The 22,621-nt window shown below is 43.0% G+C and overlaps 1 protein-coding gene and 1 long non-coding RNA gene across 2 annotated transcripts; both read left to right on the top strand.

Moving 5' to 3' along the window:
- Window positions 1-1,694: 1,694 nt before the first annotated feature.
- Window positions 1,695-7,618, top strand: LOC148665457 (uncharacterized). Its single transcript, XR_015936559.1, has 5 exons — window positions 1,695-1,984; window positions 4,278-4,583; window positions 5,685-5,999; window positions 6,844-7,071; window positions 7,516-7,618. It is a non-coding gene; the product is annotated as an uncharacterized LOC148665457 (long non-coding RNA).
- Window positions 7,619-9,367: 1,749 nt separating this feature from the next.
- On the top strand, window positions 9,368-22,403 carry LOC148665456 (scavenger receptor cysteine-rich type 1 protein M130-like). The gene is made up of 7 exons (XM_088632890.1): window positions 9,368-9,539; window positions 9,664-9,802; window positions 13,234-13,499; window positions 14,245-14,559; window positions 15,404-15,631; window positions 15,928-16,026; window positions 21,763-22,403. The coding sequence occupies exons 1-7, from the start codon at window positions 9,368-9,370 to the stop codon at window positions 22,140-22,142; spliced, it is 1,599 nt and encodes a 532-aa protein (XP_088489016.1). The 3' UTR covers window positions 22,143-22,403.
- Window positions 22,404-22,621: the final 218 nt, after the last annotated feature.

Here is a 22,621-nt window from a genome sequence, read left to right as displayed (position 1 = left end):
ATCGCCACGCCCCTCCTGAGCAAGAGATCACCGTTGTCACGCACCCCTGTCTGTCAACCCTTCCTGATCCTCTGTGTCTTTTCCCTGTTGTCCTTCTCCACTTTCATCCGGATTATGCCGTCTGCATAGGGTCCTGAACTATACCTGGACTGGCTCCCGTTACAGTCCTCTGTAGTGCAAACAGCTCCCAGAATCCCAGTCATTACAAACACTGAGCACAGCGGTGACCAAAACCCCTGAAAAACAGGAACACAGTCCTAGCCCTCTGAAAGCATGTGGCCATTACTCTTATTGTCCAATGTAGAGAAAACAGCTCCCAGAATCCCAATCATTACAAACACTGTCCACTGCAGTGACCACAACTTGCAGAAACACATAGACACAAATTGCTGATCCGAAGTCATACAGTCTTCAAAGCCAATGTCCACTGTAGTGCCTATAGATCCCAGAATACACTGCCCACCACATTGACCACAGCTCTCAGACACACAGGAACACAAGTCGCAGAACATTAAATCTACTGTCCAATGTACTGGCCACTTGACCACAGCACCTAAAAAAATCAGAAATACAATAATTATAGCCACTGTCCACTGTACTGACCACAGCTTCAAGAAATCAAGGAACAAAGTCATTACAGCCACTGTCTACTGTACTGACCACAGCTCCCAGAAACGCAGGAACACAGTCATTACTGCCTCTGTCCACTATACTGAACACAGCTTCCAGAAACCAGGAACAAAGTCATTACAGCCACTGTCTACTGTACTGACCACAGCTCCCAGAAACATTAATTACAGCCACTGTTCACTGTACTGTCCACTGTCCAATGTAGAGACAAAAGTTCCCAAAATCCCAATCATTACAAACACTGTCCATTGCAGTGACCAGAGTTTACAGAAACACACAGACACAAATTGTTGATCTGAAGCCATACAGTCATTAAAGCCAATATCATCTGCAGTGACTACAGGTTCCCGAATACACTGCCCACTACATTGACCACAGCTCCCAGACACACAGGAATGCAAGTCCCAGCCCTCTGAGGTCAAACATTACATCTTCTGTCCAATGTACTGACCACTTGACCACAGCACCTAAAAAAAATCAGAAATACAGTAATTAAAGCCACTGTCCATTGCAGTACTGACATCTTCCAAACCCACAGGAGCACAGTCATTAGAGACACTGTCCACTCTTCTGACCACAGCTCCCAGAAACCCAGGAACACAGTCATTACAGTCACTGTCTAAAGTAGAGACCACAGCGGAACACAAGTCCAGGCCCTCTGCAGTCAAACAGCGATATGGACAGATAGATATATAACAGGATCTGGACACCGGTGTGTAGAGGGAGAGGTGAGATGGCTGCTGGTGGACTTCTCTTGTTTCCATGGGAGTGTCTAGCCATCCAGTCAAACAAATAAAACAAAGTAGAAATACCAGGTGTGTTTCCAAAATGGCTTAACATAAAATGTCTTGTAGATGTGGTGATAAGTGTTTGTTTCTCTCTCTCCAGGCAGTGCACAGCCAAAGCATATCTTTTTCTTTTCCCTTTAGCATGGAATAGACCTTTGTTACCTTAATATAAAATATACTGGTTTGTTTCAAATACAGTATAAATAAAAATATACTGTAGACATGGTGATAAGTATTGTCTCTCTCTGCAGGCAGTGCTGATGTGAGGCTGGTGAATGGTGCCAGTCCCTGTGAGGGGACATTGGAGGTGTATCATGATGGAGAGTGGGGGACAGTGAACAGTTATGAATGGGATCTCAATGATGCTGCAGTGGTGTGCAGACAGCTGGGCTGTGGATCTGCTGTCTCAGCACCAGGAGGAGCTCACTTTGGACCAGGGTCTGGATCAGTCCTCCTGGATGAAGTTTCCTGCAGAGGGTCAGAGTCTACGCTGACGGATTGTCGAAAAGATGAAGTGAAATAGTATGGCTATCCTCATGCCTATGATTCTGGAGTGAGGTGTTCAGGTAGGAGTCCCTGCAGTCTCCAGCACTGAGGACAATTAAAACTCCTCCATTGATCTAGAGTCCATCATCATGATCCATCTGTCCATCCTCGCATTCCCACTGCTCCTGTCCTGCTGAAAGCTGTGACAGCACTCCTCATTGTCACTTTGTGTCTTTTCTCCTTCTGGATTGTATTTCCTGCAGTGTGCAGAAAAGATATTGAATATGGTTTGAAAACTGCCTGGACCCAAACCCCACCTGTATGCTTTCTGTTTGGTTTTACAATTGACCAATAATGAGGCCAAAGAACAGGGTTTGATCATAAGGTTGTAAAAGTGTGTGACATATAGATCTGTAGTGAACTAATGTATTTTTGGTCTTGATTTTGAACTCCAGTTTGTTCTCCATTTAAATCATCAGCATCATTTTCACTCATAGTTCTGGTCTGTCTCTCTTACTATTAAATTCAGATTCAAAGAGCTGTGTTCAGCAAAGAATTATAGCATTGGCATTGAACATAGGTTGCTTTTTTCTGCCGTATTTATAGCCATTAGAACAATGACCACATTATCTGAGAATGAGTGAAATAAAATATTTACATCACTGTTTAAACGCTGTAGAATAAAAAAGAATTCTTAAGAATTTTAAGAGTAGACTTTTCAGTCTCCGTGGTAGATAGTATTGATCTACTGATTGATCTGTTTCTTGAAGAAAGCTGGGATTTCTGAATAGCTTGTTCCATATTCCTGCAATCCTTTAGGTAAGGTGCCCTCAGGTCTCAGTGTACATATGTAACCTTTTTCAACACATAATGAAAATATTCACACTCTTAGAAAACAACTCAAGAATCTAACATAACATCTCTGTTTCTCTCGGGGAAAATGTCCCTACCCCTATGTTTTGTGTCTTCCAGGGCAGCTGCTGGGCACTGGGTTCTGGATGAGGTTTGAGAAAATAAAAAACACTTTTTAAGTTAGTGAAAACCCAGAAGCCAAGTGCTGTAAGGCAGCTCTTTGGAAAAATACAAATACAGCCTTCATTTCCAAAGTAGTGTTTCATTATTTACAGAACAAGAAACACAACCCAAGAACACAACCAAAAAGTAAAAGCTAAACTCCTCTGTGTTGACTGAGCATCTTCACATGAAGTAATACAACAGGAAGTTAAGCTGCTTACCAGCTCAGTTACTCTTAAAAATCATTCTCAAAACTGATCAGTCCCTTCTTCTGCTCCCATCTCCTCTGGTTATACAGCTTCCTGCTTTTAAATGTCACCTTACAGTTGACTGAGGATGACAAATCATTCTCCATGGGTTTGACAGGAATCATATTCTTGTCTTGTCTCCACATGCTCACCCCTTTACAAAATAGAAAAGAATATGTAGGCACTGTACATTAAACAAATTCACATATGCACACCTATGTAACCAATATATACTGTAAATACATGAAGAACAATGCTGTTTCTACTTACAGGCTGTGGTAACTGACCCTATACTTCATTGTGGTCTGTTTCTCTTTGCTATATCTAACCCTCAGCTAAAGTGAGTTGTCATATTATGCCAAGCTGTGACAAGCAGTGCCAGGCTATGACAGTCCTGGTCTTGTCCAGAGTGTCTGTCAATGCCCAGGTCAGACAGTCCTGCTCCAGTAGTGCCAGGCTGTGACAGTCCTGCTCTTGTCCAGATTGTGTGTCAGTGCCAAAGTCAGACAATGCTGCTCCAATATTGCCAGGCTGCGAGTCCTGTTCTCTGGACTCTATGAGCCCAGGTTTTGAATGACTGAATGACAGGTAACTGTTCCTACTATTTTTATGTTCCACAGGTGGTGCTGTCTTCAGGAGTGTTCTGAAGACAGTACCACCTGGAATTATGGTGATGTAGTTTAAATGGTTCATAAATGTTCATGAGGCTTCAGTTTCTCTGACTGTTGTTGCGACTCCAGAAGCTGCTCCTGCTGTCTGTTTTGATCTCAGTCCTCCTTCATTTTCTCTCAAGGCCTCAGTCTAACTTTCTGAATGTCCTTCTGCACCTCCTCCCTGCAGCTTTGTTGCCCTCTTCATATTAAATTAGAAACAGAGATATTTTCTGATTTGACCAAGCAAATTGAAATACTTCTCAAACTTTTAGATTGAATGCAAATGATGATTTTAAGGTCTTTTAAGATTAGGATTAAAAACGAATACAGATAATCTAAACATTTTCATTTCTCTGGATTAATTTTACTTTGATATACTGTATTAAGTGCACTGCAATGTGCTGTAATACTATTTAATTTTGTATAAATCCTCTGACTCCACCTTTGTCACATGTCAGGAGTGCGGTTAGCAGGAGGCAGAAGTCTCTGCTCTGGCAGAGTCGAGGTTCTGCGAGGGCCATCCTGGGGTACGATCTGTGAGGCCGACTTTGACATGAAGGACGCGGAGGTCGTTTGTCGTGAACTAGACTGTGGATTTCCAGCACAGCTGCTGAGAGGGGCTCATTTCGGAGAGGGGCAGGGGCTGATCAGGACAGAGGAGATCCAGTGTCAGGGAAATGAGACCAGAATCCACAACTGTCCCACCTCAACCAGGGAGCATCAGAGCTGCACTCACAGCAGTGACATCAGCCTGGTGTGTACAGGTGAGAGCACTGTTGTCTGTACTAATCCCCAGCTGTATAAACACTTCAATATCTCACTCTGAGCTGCTCTCACAGCAATGACATCAGCCTGGTCTGTACAGGTGAGAGCACTGCTGTCTGAATTGATCTGCAGCTAAACACATCAATGTCTCACTCTGAGCAGTGTCGGCTAATTACATCTCTTCCTTATAGCTTTGCCCACTTATCTTTGATAACATTGTCTGTTCTACAGCACCATCATCTGGTTTAATCAAATACGTAAGGACAAATAATTCTGATTTTTATTTTATTTAGCATGTTCTTCCTCTTTAGAATACATTTTGTCACTTTTTAGATTTTTTTATTTTCTTGTCTGTTGTATCTCAGGGCACTGTATATTGTGCCCCAGACTAATATCTTTGGATCAGTCAGTGAGCTGCAGCAGGCAGTGGTCTTGTGGTCATGTGATTTCCACATTGCTTGACTCATCTTTGTCACAGTGCGAAAGATAATTAATTACTCTTGTGTATTGAACTTAAATATTCAATAAGTATGTATTGTAGCGTTTAGCAGGTTATTTTTCAGAACTAAAGAACAGTGGAGACGCGATTAACCAAGCACTGGCTTTATTTTACAACCACACCAAAACCAAACACAGGATCTACACACACATGAGGAGACTGACGAACACGTACACACATTTAGGGTGGTAATTACCTAACAACACACTCTACTTTTACAGGACTACACAGGGCACTAGAATTACTAGGACATTATTTACACAGGTAGGGTCAGCCGCTGGTCATCGTGCTGACCCTCAGAATCTTCCCGGCTACCACTCCCAGCATGCCCAGCGGTACTACGAGCGCATAGGGGCGCTTCCTCCTCACCACCAGGCGAGGGCGTTACAGTATAATTATGAGAAGTTATTTTACAATCAACACACTGTAAAATCAATCATTATGACATTGTGTTCATACTGTACAGCTCCTGACTCCCCTGTCTTTTTATAAAGATAACAGTGTGTTTATGCTGTATAGCTCCTGAGTCCTCAATCCTTTGTATAAAGACTAGAGTGATGTTAATATTGTACAGCTCCTGACTCGCCTGTCCTGTCTGCAGAATACAGTGGCTACAGGCTGGTGGGCGGCCCTGACTCCTGTTCTGGCTGGGTGGAGCTGCAGTACCGCGGTGAATACAGGACAGTGTGTGACCAGTACTGGGACCTGAGAGACGCCACTGTTCTCTGCCAGCAGCTGGGCTGTGGGGAGGCTGTAGCAGTTCCAGGACAGGCCTGGTTTGGACAGGACAATGGATCAAGAGGGGTTGATGTTTTTGAGTACCACGGCAATGAGACCCATCTCTCCTGGTGTGCTCTCTCTTCATGGGGCAGAGCTGCATGCTCTCATGGGCAGGAAGCTGGAGTCATTTGTTCTAGTAAGAATCAACACATATTTACATTTTCAGAATTAATACAGCTTTAAATAACGGATCAGTAAGATGTCAAATCTTAATCTGTCCCACTTACTCATGAAGTAACCAAATCCATTTACATGGTCTTGGTCTCCAAGCCAGCCACAGTAGACCTACTGTTCAGAATGCCATTAAAAGCAGCCTTCTTACCAGAATCACCAAACATTCCTCACTTTTCAAACTGCCCTAACCTCCGCAAAGCTCCAGCACAACTGTAATCCCAAAATCCATCCACTTATTCCATCCTTATCTGCTTTCTATTTTCCTTCCATTACCCACCTCTTCATGCTGTTTTATAGGAGCCCTGGAGCTAATTCCAGCTCCACCCACCCTGTGTAACTGAACACACAAGTCAGTCCACATTCACATTCCTCATTCACAGCCCTTTCTGCCACAGATGTCCACACTGCAGGTTGTGCTCGTTTAATGTCCTAGTCACCTGTTGAGGTGCTGGCCGGTAACCAACCCCCATCTCCCCACGTGTGGGCTGAGCTCACCTACCCACTGCTGTCACAACCCTCCTAGAAACTAGAGCTGTTGTCAGCCAGTGAATATTTATATATTTATAGTATTAGGAGAGAGAGTAAGTGTGATGTTAGAATTTGATCTCCTAGCAAACTTCTTAAGCAAGACCATTCATAAAATTATGATGACTATTTTTAAAACACTACAGTATGTTGTGACATAATAAGCTGTGGTGTATCAAGTTAATTGTACAAACAAAAAATATTTCTGATAACCCCTCTGTGAGTTTGTTTTATTTTACTAATGTGTGACTGAAAATTAACATGATTATTAATTTTTATAGATTCCTCCCTGTCAGCTGTAGACGGTGGAGTCCGGCTGTCAGGAGGAGAGAGTCACTGTGATGGCCTGGTAGAAGTTCACTACAACAGGACCTGGGCGAGACTCATCCAGCACTCCTGGGGCTACAGAGAGGCCTCTGTGGTCTGCAGACAGCTGGGCTGTGGCTCTTTAGTACAAATACACCAGAACTCTGTGTATGAGACTGGCGACAGTGCTGTGTGTCTGACAGGTATTCAGTGCTCTGTAGGACAAGTCTATAACTCCTCTCTGTATGGGGCAGTGACAGTGCTGTGTGTCTGACAGGTATTCAGTGCTCTGTAGGACAAGTCTATAACTCCTCTCTGTATGGGACAGTGACAGTGCTGTGTGTCTGACAGGTATTCAGTGCTCTGTAGGACAAGTCTATAACTCCTCTCTGTATGGGACAGTGACAGTGCTGTGTGTCTGACAGGTATTCAGTGCTCTGTAGTACAAGTCTATAACTCCTCTCTGTATTTGACAGTGACAGTGCTGTGTGTCTGACAGGTATTCAGTGATTTGTAGTACAAGTCTATAACTCCTCTCTGTATTTGACAGTGACAGTGCTGTGTGTCTGACGGGTATTCAGTGCTCTGTAGTACAAGTCTGTAACTACTCTCTGTATGGGACAGTGACAGTGATGTGTGTCTGACAGGTATTCAATGCTCTGGGGACGAGTCTCACCTGGTGAACTGCAGTTCTCCACAGAGAGTCAACTGTGGTGCTGGACAGGAAGTGTCCCTGCTTTGCTCAGGTAGGAACCATTTGGTCTATTTGAAGTTTTTTTCATAAGTTTAACCAAATACATATATTGTGATACCTGGTGCACTGTCCCAGTAGAAGCAGGCTGGAACCAAGCAGGCTGAGCAGGCAGACAAAAGTGAAACTATATCCAATCAGACTCTTCAGTGAGATTCACAATTCTTCATTTGACATCTTGCCCTCTTTTAAAAAAGAAAGAGGTAAAAAATAATCCCAGCCTCTAATTATTTCCTCTAGAGACCCTCCTTCTTTCCAAAACCAAGTCTACAAAATTAACAAATTTAAACTCTTAGCAGACTTTTTCCTACAACATTCCAAATCCTTAAGATGACTGGGACTGTGCTATAAGATGAAGAGGAACAGCTAATTTATTTTGAAATCATCAAAATCACAACAATTGAACACAGGTGGAGATTAACAAAAAATAAGAATTACAATTTAAAATAAAAAGTTACATCAGCACAAATTTAAAATTGCTATTACTAAAGGGTGTGTAATCATATCTTACCATTTTTTCTAGGGCTTTAATTTATAATTACTTACCAGAATTTCTCAGAACAACTTCACAACACAGTGAATAAGCAGAAAAAATTAAATCTAACTGGTACATAAGGAATGTGCTGTGTATAAATTGAGCATTAAGATCCTGACGGGAAAGGCTATCAACAAACTATTGATATGTTTAATATTTCTAGAGAAAATACTGTGTAATGTAAAAAATAGTATAATGATTTGTGATGTAAAATGGAAGTGATATTACATACTTTAAACTAAAAATGAATTACTACTGAGAATCTGTTTTGTGCTGTTAATATTTTGTATATTCTTCTCTCATCTTCAAAGCACACTATTCAGAGTAATGTGCCTCATTAGTGTTTAAATCTCTTACCTGATACAGATTGCTACTCAGTCTACTAATATCATGTAGCTGTTACACATGGTTTCCTGATGCACAAATCAACAGAATAGCTATAATGAATTCAACTTTCTTACACCACAGCAACTGTAGAGACCACAGCTCCAAAAAATAGAAGAACACAACTTGCAGCTTTCTGAAGTCACAGTCTCACACACAGACACTGTACTCGTAGACTCTCTAGTATCTCACACACAGTCTGTTACGGTCACCATCCTCTCCTCCAGAGGGCACTCCAACCTCCTCATGTTAACCTTTTAAATTACTTGCATTATTTCGTGGTGTGCCTTGTTTTAGTTTTCATATTTAAGTTTATGCCTTCGTGCTTTTCGGGGCTCATGTGCTTTTGGTACATGGCAGCCCGATGGCCCGCCTACCACCAGGGCCCAGGTCTGTTTCCGCTCCCTGACCCACTGAGCCTTATAAGAGAGTCCCTAATTTCCTGGATTCTCGCCTGTGTTCCTGTTCGTCTGCGTCTCCTGATGGATCTCCCGGCAACTGACTAATGGACTGCTTCCTGACTTCCACTTGAACTTCCCTGGATTTTCCCCACACATCTGCACAAACTTCCCTACTTCACTGTGAACACCAATAAACCCTGTGTGTCTTCCCTGAATCCTGTCTATGGTCCTTTTCCCGGAATCGACGCCTCATCACCTTCCACAGGAGACCAACCGACTCACCAGTATCTCACACACAGTGACTTGAAGTCATGCCACCTGCAGAAGTTCTCAGATGACTTTACAATTCTGGGATGTATTGAGGGTGGGCTGGAGACAGAGTACAGAGGACTGGTCAAAAGCTTTGTGGAGTGGTGTGACAGATCAACATGGCTAAGACCAAGGAGTTGGTGGTGGACTTCAAGAGGAAGAAGGCCCAACCTACTCCTGTCTGTGTACATGGGAGTGCCGTGGAGATGGTTAACTCATACAAATACCTGGGCATCCACATTGATGACACACTGGAATGGACCAACAATACTGAGGCCATTTACAGGAAGGGTCAGAGCTAACCTTACTTTTTGAGGAGGCTCAGGTCCTTCAATGTGTGTAGTGATATGCTTCTAATGTTCTACCAGTCTGTCATAGCGAGTGTCAGTGGTGTGCTGTGGCTCTGGGATTAGAGTGGGAGATGCTAATCAGCTGAACAAGCTCATCAAGAAGGTGTCCAAATTAATATCCATCGTGGACAATGTCTCCCACCCCCTCCATGACATGCTTGTTGGAATGAAGAGCATGTTCAGCAACAGGCTGATCCTACCACGGTGTGACAGGAAGCATTGCAGAAGATCATGTAAGACTTTACAACCCAATAACCGTATGTCTGGACAGGGGCAACACTGACCTGTTGTGATACCATACTTGTACACCTGAAACCTGATTCCTCTGTAACAACTGGTGCTCTGTTTTACAGGTGTTCTGTCTACATCTGGTTTACAGAAGTGCAATACCTGGAAGTGGAATTCACAACTATTATTCACAACTATGCAATAGTTACCTACTCTGTGCAATGTGCTTGGGAGTGTGTGATATCTATACTGTGTATTACATCTTCCTTGTGTTCTGTTAATTCATACTGTTTTGTGTACGCTTTTTCTGTTTTGTTTCTAATTATTCAATTGTTTAAAATTTATTGTATTATATTACTGTATTACCACATTTGCACTGTACTGTGTTGATTGTGCCTGGCTGCTGTAGCACTTGAATTTCCCACATGGGATAAATAAAGTACCTATCTGTCTGTCTATCATCCCCAGTCACTGTGCTGCTACCAATATCATCAAAGAAGTTAAACAACGTTAAATTATGTGTTATATTTGGAATATCCATAAATATACAGAATATCCTGTAGACCTGGTATTAAGTACTTATCTCTCTCTCCACAGGTAGTGCTGATGTCAGGCTGGTGAATGGAGCCAGTCCCTGTGAGGGGACAGTGGAGATTCACTATAAAGGAGAGTGGGGGACAGTGCTTAGTATTAACTGGGATCTGGATGATGCTGCAGTGGTGTGCAGACAGTTGGGCTGAGGATCTGCTTTTTCAGCACCAGGAGGAGCTCACTTTGGCCCCGGGACTGGATCAGTCTTGCTGAGCGGGTTCAACTGCAGAGGGTCAGAGTCTGTGCTGAGAGACTGTGGAAACACTGAAGTGAAACAGTATAATTTCGCTCACAATGACGACGCTGGAGTGAGGTGTTCAGGTAGGAGACACAGACTCTCTCCAGTCTCCAGCACTGAGATTAAAACTCCTCCACTGATCTAGAGTCAATCATCATGATCAATCTGTCTTCCCATTCTTACTGCTCCTGTCCTGCTGAGAGCTGTGATAACATTCCTCACTGTCACTGTGTTTCTTTCTACCTGTGTGAAGCTCGGAGGTAGAAATACAAACAGGAGACTCAGTCTGAGAGCAGTAGCAGGACATACTCCTCCTGTCTGTCAGCAGAGAGGAGACAGTTTTACAGTCCACCTGCTAGATGGGCTGAAGCACAAGATTGACTCTCATAAGACAATAAACTATGTGACTATCTGACCTGAACAAATAGAATCCTGAACTCTCGATCAGTATGTCATGGGTTTCAGAGTAGTGACTTTTGTAATTTGGTTAAAATGCAGTCTGGCCACAAAACCACGTGATTTTCAATGCCTTCTCACTTTTCACCGAATCTTTTTTTGCCACTGTTAATGCTCCCTCTTATTACTACCATCTATGATTATCAATAGTGTGAAAATAATAAATGACTATTATAGTTGAGTAAAATATCATATGCTATTAATTATACAGTATTATAAGTGTAAATGAGTTATATGTTGTGAATATTATTTCTAGACTATTAAATATTTATCGCTCTTAATTGTGGAAGTGTTCAGGCACCTGTGTATTCAATTTAGGAAATGTCTTCTGCATTTGTGTGTTATTGCAGCTGGACAGATAAAAATATCTCTATCTCTCTGAACCTGTAGCTCATCCTGTTTCTCCAGCAACTGGGTCAAGGGGTCAGTGTATCTGGTCAGTTTCAGGTGTGCTTTAATGGTGTTTTGGCATTGGGTGTCAGTGGTTTTGGTCATAGTTTCAGGTGTGTTTGAATGTGTTTTGCTGTCAGGTGTCAGTGGATCTGGTCAGTTTCAGGTGTGTTTTAATAGTGTTTTGGTGAAAGGAGCCAGTGGATCTGGTCAGTAGTTCTAGGAGTATTTTAATGGTATTTTGGTGTCAGCTGTCTGAATCTGGTCAGTATTAAGTGTATTTTAATGGTATTCAGGTGTCAGGTGTCAGGTGTCAGTGGATCTGGTCAGTTTCAAGTGTGTTTCAATGGTATTTTGGTGTCAGGTGTCAGTGGATCTGGTCAGTAGTTTTAGGAGGATTTTAATGGTATTTTGGTGTCGGCTGTCTGGATCTGGTCAGTATCAGGTGTATTTTAATGGTATTCAGGTGTCAGGTATCAGGTGTCAGTGGATCTGGTCAGTTTCAGGTGTGTTTCAATGGTATTTTGGTGTCAGGTGTCAGTGGATCTGGTTTCAGGTGTGTTTTAATGGTGTTGAGGGCTCAGTATTGTGGAGCTCAGTGCTGCAGTGGGATGTGTGTCTGTCTACAGTGCTAACTGGCCCCAGGGCTGATTCTGTCTTAGCAGGTCTCCTCTGGTTTAATGACTCTCGGCTTGGATCAGACGAGCCCAGATTTAATTCAGAGATGAGCCGTCAGCACAACATTGCATATAAATAAAAATGAATTAGAACAGTTCTGTTGGGCTCAGTAGAGTATTATAATAATTTCAGATTTATTGTTTAAGACTGGACGTCTAACCTCTCTGCCATTATGTCACTGAGGTTTCTTCATGTTCTTGCAATGCTCTGTAGCCAGGAGATGACTGTTAGATCCTTGTATGTGTAGCTGGTGCTGGAAACACAACCTGTTCTTGTCCAGAGTGTCTGTATTTGCGGAGGTCAGACAGTTCTGCTCCAGCAGTGCCAGGCTGTGACAGTTCTGGTCTTGTCCAGTACAGAGTGTCTGTCAGTGCCCATGTCAGACAGTACTGCTCCAGCAGTGCCAGGCTGTGACAGTCCTGGTCTTGTCCAGAGTGTCTGTCAGTGCCAAAGTGAGACAATGTTGCTCCAGTAGTGCCAGGCTGTGACAGTCCTGTACCTTCTATTTTTATATGTTCCATAGGTGGAACATATAAAAATATTCTTCAGGACACTCCTGAAGACAGCACCACCTGGAATTATGGTGATGTAGTTTAAATGGTTCATAAATGTTCATGAGGCTTCAGTTTCTCTAACTGCCGTTAAGACTCCAGAAGCTGCTCCTGCTGTCTGTCTTGATCTCAGTCCTCCTTCATTTTCTCTTAAGGCCTCAGTCTAACTCTCTGAATGTCCTTCTGCACCTCCTCCCTGCAGCTTTGTTGCCCTCTTCATATTAAATTTGAAAAAGAGATATTTTCTGATGTGACCAAGCTAATTGAAATACTTCTCAAACTTTTAGATTGAATGCAAATGACGATTTCAAGCTCTTTTAAATGTTAAAAGGTTGCAAATGTTTAAAACATCAAAACATTGTCATTTCTCAGAGTTTATTTTACTTTCATATACTGAATTATGCACACTGTTAAGGTGCTGTAATACTGTTAAAATTTGTATTATTGCTTTGTCACATGTCAGGAGTGCGGTTAGCAGGGGGCAGAAGTCTCTGCTCTGGCAGAGTCGAGGTTCTGCGAGGGCCATCCTGGGGTACGATCTGTGAGGCCGACTTTGACATGAAGGACGCGGAGGTCGTTTGCCGTGAACTAGACTGTGGATTTCCAGCACAGCTGCTGAGAGGGGCTCATTTCGGAGAGGGGCAGGGGCTGATCAGGACAGAGGAGATCCAGTGTCAGGGAAATGAGACCAGAATCCACAACTGTCCCACCTCAACCAGGGAGCATCAGAGCTGTACTCACAGCAGTGACATCAGCCTGGTGTGTACAGGTGAGAGCACTGTTGTCTGTACTAATCCCCAGCTGTATAAACACTTCAATATCTCACTCTGAGCTGCTCCCTCAGCTATGACACCAGCCTGGTCTGTACAGGTGAGAGCACTGCTGTCTGAATTGATCTGCAGCTAAACACATCAATGTCTCACTCTGAGCAGTGTGAGCTAATTACATCTCTTCCTTATAGCTTTGCCCACTTATCTTTGATAACATTGTCTGTTCTACAGCACCATCATCTGGTTTAATCAAATACGTAAGGACAAATAATTCTGATTTTTATTTTATTTAGCATGTTCTTCCTCTTTAGAATACATTTTGTCACTTTTTAGATTTTTTTATTTTCTTGTCTGTTGTATCTCAGGGCACTGTATATTGTGCCCCAGACTAATATCTTTGGATCAGTCAGTGAGCTGCAGCAGGCAGTGGTCTTGTGGTCATGTGATTTCCACATTGCTTGATTCATCTTTGTCACAGTGCGAAAGATAATTAATTACTCTTGTGTATTGAACTTAAATATTCAATAAGTATGTATAATTATGAGAAGTTATTCTACAATCAACACACTGTAAAATCAATCATTATGACATTGTGTTCATACTGTACAGCTCCTGACTCCCCTGTCTTTTTATAAAGATAACAGTGTGTTTATGCTGTATAGCTCCTGAGTCCTCAGTCCTTTGTATAAAGACTAGAGTGATGTTAATATTGTACAGCTCCTGACTCGCCTGTCCTGTCTGCAGAATACAGTGCCTACAGGCTGGTGGGTGGCCCTGACTCCTGTTCTGGCTGGGTGGAGCTGCAGTACCGCGGTGAATACAGGACAGTGTGTGACCAGTACTGGGACCTGAGAGACGCCACTGTTCTCTGCCAGCAGCTGGGCTGTAGGGAGGCTGTAGCAGTTCCAGGACAAGCCTGGTTTGGACAGGACAATGGATCAAGAGGGGTTAATGTTTTTGAGTGTCACGGCAATGAGACCCATCTCTCCTGGTGTGCTCTCTCTTCATGGGGCAGAGCTGCATGCTCTCATGGGCAGGAAGCTGGAGTCATTTGTTCTAGTAAGAATCAACACATATTTACATTTTCAGAATTAATACAGCTTTAAATAACGGATCAGTAAGATGTCAAATCTTAATCTGTCCCACTTACTCATGAAGTAACCAAATCCATTTACATGGTCTTGGTCTCCAAGCCAGCCACAGTAGACCTACTGTTCAGAATGCCATTAAAAGCAGCCTTCTTACCAGAATCACCAAACATTCCTCACTTTTCAAACTGCCCTAACCTCCGCAAAGCTCCAGCACAACTGTAATCCCAAGATCCATCCACTTATTCCATCCTTATCTGCTTTCTATTTTCCTTCCACTACCCACCTCTTCATGCTGTTTTATAGGAGCCCTGGAGCTAATTCCAGCTCCACCCACCCTGTGTAACTGTTCACACAAGTCAGTCCACATTCACATTCCTCATTCACAGCCCTTTCTGCCACAGATGTCCACACTGCAGGTTGTGCTCGTTTAATGTCCTAGTCACCTGTTGAGGTGCTGGCCGGTAACCAACCCCCAACTCCCCACATGTGGGCTGAGCTCACCTACCCAGTGCTGTCACAACCCTCCTAGAAACTAGAGCTGTTGTCAGCCAGTGAATATTTATATATTTATAGTATTAGAAGAGAGAGTAAGTGTGATATTAGAATTTGATCTCCTAGCAAACTTCTTAAGCAAGACCATTCATAAAATTATGATGACTATTTTTAAAACACTACTGTATGTTGTGACATAATAAGCTGTGGTGTATCAAGTTAATTGTACAAACAAAAAATATTTCTGATAACCCCTCTGTGAGTTTGTTTTATTTTACTAATGTGTGACTGAAAATTAACATGATTATTAATTTTTATAGATTCCTCCCTGTCAGCTGTAGACGGTGGAGTCCGGCTGTCAGGAGGAGAGAGTCACTGTGATGGCCTGGTAGAAGTTCACTACAACAGGACCTGGGCGAGACTCATCCAGCACTCCTGGGGCTACAGAGAGGCCTCTGTGGTCTGCAGACAGCTGGGCTGTGGCTCTTTAGTACAAATACACCAGAACTCTGTGTATGAGACTGGCGACAGTGCTGTGTGTCTGACAGGTATTCAGTGCTCTGTAGGACAAGTCTATAACTCCTCTCTGTATGGGACAGTGACAGTGCTGTGTGTCTGACAGGTATTCAGTGCTCTGTAGGACAAGTCTATAACTCCTCTCTGTATGGGACAGTGACAGTGCTGTGTGTCTGACAGGTATTCAGTGCTCTGTAGTACAAGTCTATAACTCCTCTCTGTATTTGACAGTGACAGTGCTGTGTGTCTGACAGGTATTCAGTGCTCTGTAGTACAAGTCTGTAATTACTCTCTGTATAGGACAGTGACAGTGATGTGTGTCTGACAGGTATTCAATGCTCTGGGGACGAGTCTCACCTGGTGAACTGCAGTTCTCCACAGAGAGTCAACTGTGGTGCTGGACAGGAAGTGTCCCTGCTTTGCTCAGGTAGGAACCATTTGGTCAATTTGCTGTCTTTTTTTATTAGTTTAACGTTCATATTGTGATACCTGTTGCACTGCCCTGGTAGAAGCAGACTGGAGCCAGGAGGTCTGACTAAAGCAAGCTGAGCAGGCAGCCAAAGTGAAACTATATCCAGACAGAATTAAATAATTCACCTCCTGTACCGAAACATACAGGTCCTTCTGTCAGAACTTTCCTTGAGAGATGTACTCAGTCTGACATCTTCGGCATCCTTTCCACTCTTAAGTGAGAATCACAGTTGTCACTGCAACATCAGCTGACAGCTTGCCTTCTTTTTAAAAAGAAACACAAAGGGTAAAAAAACATCCCAGCCCCTAAATATCTCCTCTAAAGACTATCCTTCTTTCAGCAGCCTTAGCAGCCTTTTCCCACAACATACCAAATTCCAAAGATGATTGGGACTGTGCTTTAAGATGAAGAGGAACAACTATTTTATTTTGAAATAATCAGAATCACAACAATTGAATACAGTTGGAGCTTAAAAAAACAACTAACTTGGACACTGTAATTAGGAAAGCAAATGGTTACATCAGCACAAATTTACAATTCCTATTACTAAAGGGTGTGGAATCTTATTCTCCCAATTTTTCTAGGGCTTTAATTTGTAATTACTTATCCGGAAGTCTCAGAACAACTTCACATCCCAGTGGATAAGCAGAAAAAAATAAAAATAACTGGTTCATAAGGAATGTGCTGTGTATGAAATTGAGCCTTGACTAATTAGCCTTGCTGTGCATTGACTAATAAGATGCAGACAGGTAAAGGCTAGAAACAAATTATTGTTATTGTTACAGATAGGAGGTTATGAAACTGGTAAAAAACAGGAATAGACAAGTGGTTTAGTTGATCAGTGAAATAATTATTCATAACCCCCGCCTTGTAAGTCAATTCTACACCCAAGTGGCTGGTATAATTAGAGGAATGTGAATACTTTGTTCTCCAGCACAGCTTGTTGAGAAGAGCAATAATTTAGGCACACATAGTTAAACAAATATTTATTACCATAAACTACATAAGACACAAAACATACAACACACAAAGTTACATTATATTGTTACAAATGGGGTAGGACTCATAGTTTAAAACAATGACACAACACACAACAAAACATGCTACTTTATATACAGTATTTACAGACAAGGCATTTCAGAGGCCTAACATTCTGCTCACCCAGAAAACCCTTGACTGTTTCTACTGACTTAACAGCCAAATAAGTTCTGGAACCTGAGACTAAGTTTAAACAAGCGAGTTTATTGCATGCAAGTGTAGCGGCAATGCTTGTTAATAAGACAGAATTAAGCGTTGGTATGCTCCTAAAAGAGGCCCCATCTCACCCTCCATCTCTGTGGTGCAGCCACAGAGAAATAATTCATGCAAGCTGATTTAAGATGTTTTCTTGTGATAAGAAACCAGCTCCCAAAGGGGGATGCACTTAGCTAAGCCTGGCTATCATGATCAATGGTCAGCCATTGGCGCCTATCTGTCTAGGGAGTGCGAGTTGGACATCTGGATTGCATTTCTAAGTGTCAGGACTAAGTGACTCATATCTCACCTTGACCAACCAATCAGGGACTGGCAGGGCGTGGTAATACCACGTGGGTCTACAATGCCCGCCAAACTCTCAACCAATCAGCACACATCTGGGTCTTGATCAAAAAGGGAGCGCAAGCTCAGTTCTGGGCTCTCCTTGGCCATTTTCGCGCATCCTCAGAGACAATCACGTGACAACTGCTGTTGTCTGCAAAAGGACTTGAACTTTGTTCTAAGCGCGAGGCCGAGGATCTCGTACGTACTCAGAATTCTACCAACGTGAATGCTCCGCTTGATCAACGGCAGCCTACAGTTGGACCCTCGTCGACAACCTGAATAGCTTATTCAGAAGCAGCGCTGGACCGGGAACGAACCAGTTTCTTCCCAGGCAAAAGAGTGACTTGTGAGGACTCGCGGTCACACTCTGTGCATAGAGACTTTCTACTAGCCAGCTGGACTGCTGGTAGATCCCCTCGGAGCAACGACTGCCCTGCGCGCCGCAGTCAGATTCCTCCGCCCGTCCTACTCCGAGCTGCACCTCGACTGGTTGGCCGGTAGCCAGAGGACGCCGTCACAACGCCCATTGGACAACCGCTGCAACAGAGGCTGCAACAGAGCCTGTCAGCTGGTTTGGTGTTCGTGCCGGGAAATTCCAAATCCAAACACAGTGGATAAGTAAACCCCATGTTCTACATTGCGTCTCGAGAATTCAATTGTACCTCAACACCAGTTGTTATCAATTTAATTCATGAGTAATGTATTCACTTCCGAGTTTAGAGTAACAGTGGGTAATAACACTGATTAGCGATTTGGTAACCGAACGATATATATTGACATATATTCTCTGTTGTGTATCTCTTTGTGTTTGCATCTCTTCGAGATTATATACCTTGTATATTGATAACCCTCACCGTAAGGTCTGCCGCTCGTATCCAGGCAGACTGGTATATGTTTGTTGCACAGTTATATTAATAAATGTATCCCGTGTATTGAACCCGTGTGTGTGCGTTGTTAGTTGTTCTGACGATTGATTTTCTAAAAGCCCCGACGAACAACCTCGTGATTACTGCTACAATTAATAATTGTCTCAGTAAACCCATCAAAACCACTACACAAGGAACAATAAGACTGAAGTATTGTTCAAAATACAGGTACAAAACTTCGGGTTTATATAGCACGAAATGTCCGCTTCTGTCGTACTTCGTTTCCATGGTAATGGGGAGAGGTCACGGTGTTCGGACAGTCCCCCAGGCTTTGACCACTCTTAATGGTCAGTTTTATGTTTCCTTCGTTGGGGGGGGGTTCTAGCTGGCATCTGGAATTCTTATCAGTTAACCCCCATTCCTGACATAACTTAAAGCCTGGAATGTCATGGGTCACAAGAAGTCAAGTCCTTGTGCAAAAAAAAAGCAGTTAACCCCTTCTTCACATCTTGTATCTTTCTTCACTATGCATTAAACTCTTAATGTCGTTTAAATAAAAGGTAACCTGCAGTTAGATTTCTCTCCCTCTCTCTCTGGAAGCCACAAGATTAATGGGAGCCTATATCCCTATCCATAAAATGCACCGTTATCAGGAAAGATGTTTCTAACTGAGGTACCTGGAAACCCAAGTTCCCTACAAGCACAGAATAGCATGCTCTCTCCAATGTTTCACACACAGTCACTGTGTGCTAGACTCTCCAGTATTTCACACACAGTCACTGTGTGCTAGACTCTCCAGTATCTCACACACAGTCACTGTGCTAGACTCTCCAGTATCTCACACACAGTCACTGTGCTGCTAGACTCTCCAGTATCTCACACACACTACTGTGCTGCTAGACTCTCCAGTATCTCACACACACTACTGTGCTGCTAGACTTTCCAGTATCTCACACACAGTCACTGTGCTGCTAGACTCTCCAGTATCTCACACACAGTCACTGTTCTGCTAGACTCTCCAGTATCTCACACACAATCACTGTGTGCTAGACTCTCCAGTATCTCACACACAATCACTGTGTGCTAGACTCTCCAGTATCTCACACACACTCACTGTGCTGCTAGACTCTCCAGTATCTCACACACTGTCACTGTGCTGCTAGACTCTCCAGTATCTCACACACAGTCACTGTGTGCTAGACTCTCCAGTATCTCACACACAGTCAGTGTGCTAGACTCTCCAGTATCTCACACACAGTCACTGTGCTGCTAGACTCACCAGTATCTCACACACAGTCACTGTGTGCTAGACTCTCCAGTATCTCACACACAGTCACTGTGCTGATAGACTCTCCAGTATCTCACACACAGTCACTGTGCTGCTAGGCTCTCCAGTATCTCTCACACAGTCACTGTGTGCTAGACTCTCCAGTATCTCACATACAGTCACTGTGCTGCAAGACTCACCAGTATCTCACACACAGTCACTGTGCTGCTAGACTCTCCAGTATCTCACACACAGTCACTGTGTGCTAGACTCTCCAGTATCTCACATACAGTCACTGTGCTGCTAGACTCACCAGTATCTCACACAGTCACTGTACTGCTAGACTCACCAGTATCTCACACACAGTCACTGTGTGCTAGACTCTCCAGTATCTCACACACAGTCACTGTGCTGATAGACTCTCCAGTATCTCACACACAGTCACTGTGCTGCTAGACTCTCCAGTATCTCACACACAGTCACTGTGTGCTAGACTCTCCAGTATCTCACATACAGTCACTGTGCTGCTAGACTCACCAGTATCTCACACACAGTCACTGTGCTGCTAGACTCTCCAGTATCTCACACACAGTCACTGTGTGCTAGACTCTCCAGTATCTCACATACAGTCACTGTGCTGCTAGACTCACCAGTATCTCACACACAGTCACTGTGCTGCTAGACTCTCCAGTATCTCACACACAATCACTGTGTGCTAGACTCTCCAGTATCTCACACACAGTCACTGTGCTGATAGACTCTCCAGTATCTCACACACAATCACTGTGTGCTAGACTCTCCAGTATCTCACACACAGTCACTGTGCTGCTAGACTCTCCAGTATCTCACACACAGTCACTGTGCTGCCAGACTCTCCAGTATCTCACACACAGTCACTGTGCTGCTAGACTCTCCAGTATCTCACACACAGTCACTGTGCTGCTAGACTCACCAGTATCTCACACACAGTCACTGTGTGCTAGACTCTCCAGTATCTCACACACAATCACTGTGCTGCTAGACTCTCCAGTATCTCACACACAGTCACTGTGCTGCTAGACTCTCCAGTATCTCACACACAGTCACTGTGCTGCTAGACTCTCCAGTATCTAAAACACACTCACTGTGCTGCTAGACTCTCCAGTATCTCACCCACAGTCACTGTGCTGCTAGACTCTCCAGTATCTCACCCACAGTCACTGTGCTGCTAGACTCTCCAGTATCTCACACACAGTCACTGTGTGCTAGACTCTCCAGTATCTCACACACAGTCAGGGTCTGAAATGGCAGAGAGCGGACTTTCTGTATTTTACTGAAGATGACTTAGTGGATTTAGTAGACCTTCTTTGTTTCATTTTCTGCGTGTCCTCTGTTTCTTGTTCACTGGCAGATGGACTAGCAATCCAGTGAAACAGGTTAAAGAAATTTTAATTATATGACATATTTTGAAAATGTATTAATATACTATATATATGTAAGTAATAAGTTTATTCCATGCTGAAAATAGAAGAAAGAGAACAACATTTCGGCCATGGAGCCTTCTTCAGATTTAAGACCACACCTGAAGTGATCTCACACCTGAAGTCTCCACAGCCAAAATGTTGTGTTTTCTCTCTTCTCTTTTCAGTATGGAATAAACATATTACTTGTTCCTTTGCAGCCTATGCATGCTGATGCTGCTACCCACCTGAACTATATATATACAATATATACATTAAATATAAATATACAAAATATCCTCTACTAGTTAAAGTAAGTATCTGTGTCAGCATGCGTAGTCTGCAAAGAAAGTAAAGATTTTTTTCCATGCTGAAAGGAGACAGAATGTTGTGGCTGTGGAGCCTTCTTGGGATGTGAACAAGGCTCCAGCGCTGAAGTGTTGAGTCTCTTTTCTTTTCTTTTAAGTATGGAATAAACTTTTACTTGTTCCTATGTTAAATATCCTCTGGATATGGTAATAATACTTTTCTCTGTCTCCAGGCAGAGCTGATGTGAGGCTGGTGAATGGAGCCAGTCCCTGTGAGGGGACAGTGGAGATTCACTATAAAGGAGAGTGGGGAACAGTACTTAGTGTTAATTGGGATCTGGATGATGCTGCAGTGGTGTGCAGACAGCTGGGCTGTGGATCTGCTGTTTCAGCACGAGGAGGAGCTCACTTTGGACCAGGGTCTGGATCAATCCTGTTGGGTGCTGTTTCCTGCAGCGGGTCAGAGTCTGCACTGAGGGAGTGTGGTAAAAGTGAAATGAAACAGTATAGCTTTCCTCATAGCTATGATGCTGGAGTGAGGTGTTCAGGTAAGAGACACAGACTCTCTCCAGTCTCCAATACTGAGACATTTAAAACTCCTCCACTGATATAGAGTCCATTATCATGATCCATCTGTCCATCCTCCCATTCCCACTGCTCCTCTCCTGTTGAGAGCTTCTCACTGACAACACTCCTCACTGTCACTGTGTGTCTTTATTATAAATCCAAACTATAATAAATTTCAACCACCTTTCTTTTACTTTTTCTCTACTGTTATTGCTCCCGCTCTCTTACTGTCTACTATTAGCAAGGAATATTCTTAATAAAAAAATATATATCCTAATAAAACATGAATTATATAGCAATTATAAATATAGGGAATAAATATATGTCATAAATAATATTTATTTTTCTGATAATTATTTCCATAATCATATTAAGGACAAAGTATACATTTAGCACATGACTCTTCAGTTTGAGAAAACTCATTTTTTCATGTGTTTGTACAGCAGGACAACAGGAAGTGTCTCTATTTCTGTCATTCTGAGCTCATCCTGTTTGTGGTCATTGAGTCTGTAAATGCTTCACTGT

This window comes from Lepisosteus platostomus, chromosome 5 (genome assembly GCF_059453375.1).
Source record: "Lepisosteus platostomus isolate fLepPlt1 chromosome 5, fLepPlt1.hap1, whole genome shotgun sequence".
In the NCBI taxonomy this organism is placed as follows: Eukaryota; Metazoa; Chordata; class Actinopteri; order Semionotiformes; family Lepisosteidae; genus Lepisosteus; species Lepisosteus platostomus.
The sequence above is the reverse complement of the archived record's forward strand: the minus strand, read 5'-3'. Positions and strand labels throughout refer to the sequence as shown.

What these genes read in the sequence shown, in the direction of transcription:
- LOC148665456 (XM_088632890.1), top strand. Translation starts at nt 9,368, where the DNA reads ATGGCTAAGACCAAGGAGTTGGTGGTGGACTTCAAGAGGAAGAAGGCC. An exon ending in TGAGGCCATTTACAGGAAGG is followed by an intron (nt 9,540 to 9,663) that starts GTCAGAGCTAAC and finishes CTGGGATTAGAG; the next exon opens with TGGGAGATGCTAATCAGCTG. An exon ending in CAGTGCTGTGTGTCTGACAG is followed by an intron (nt 15,632 to 15,927) that starts GTATTCAGTGCT and finishes TGTGTCTGACAG; the next exon opens with GTATTCAATGCTCTGGGGAC.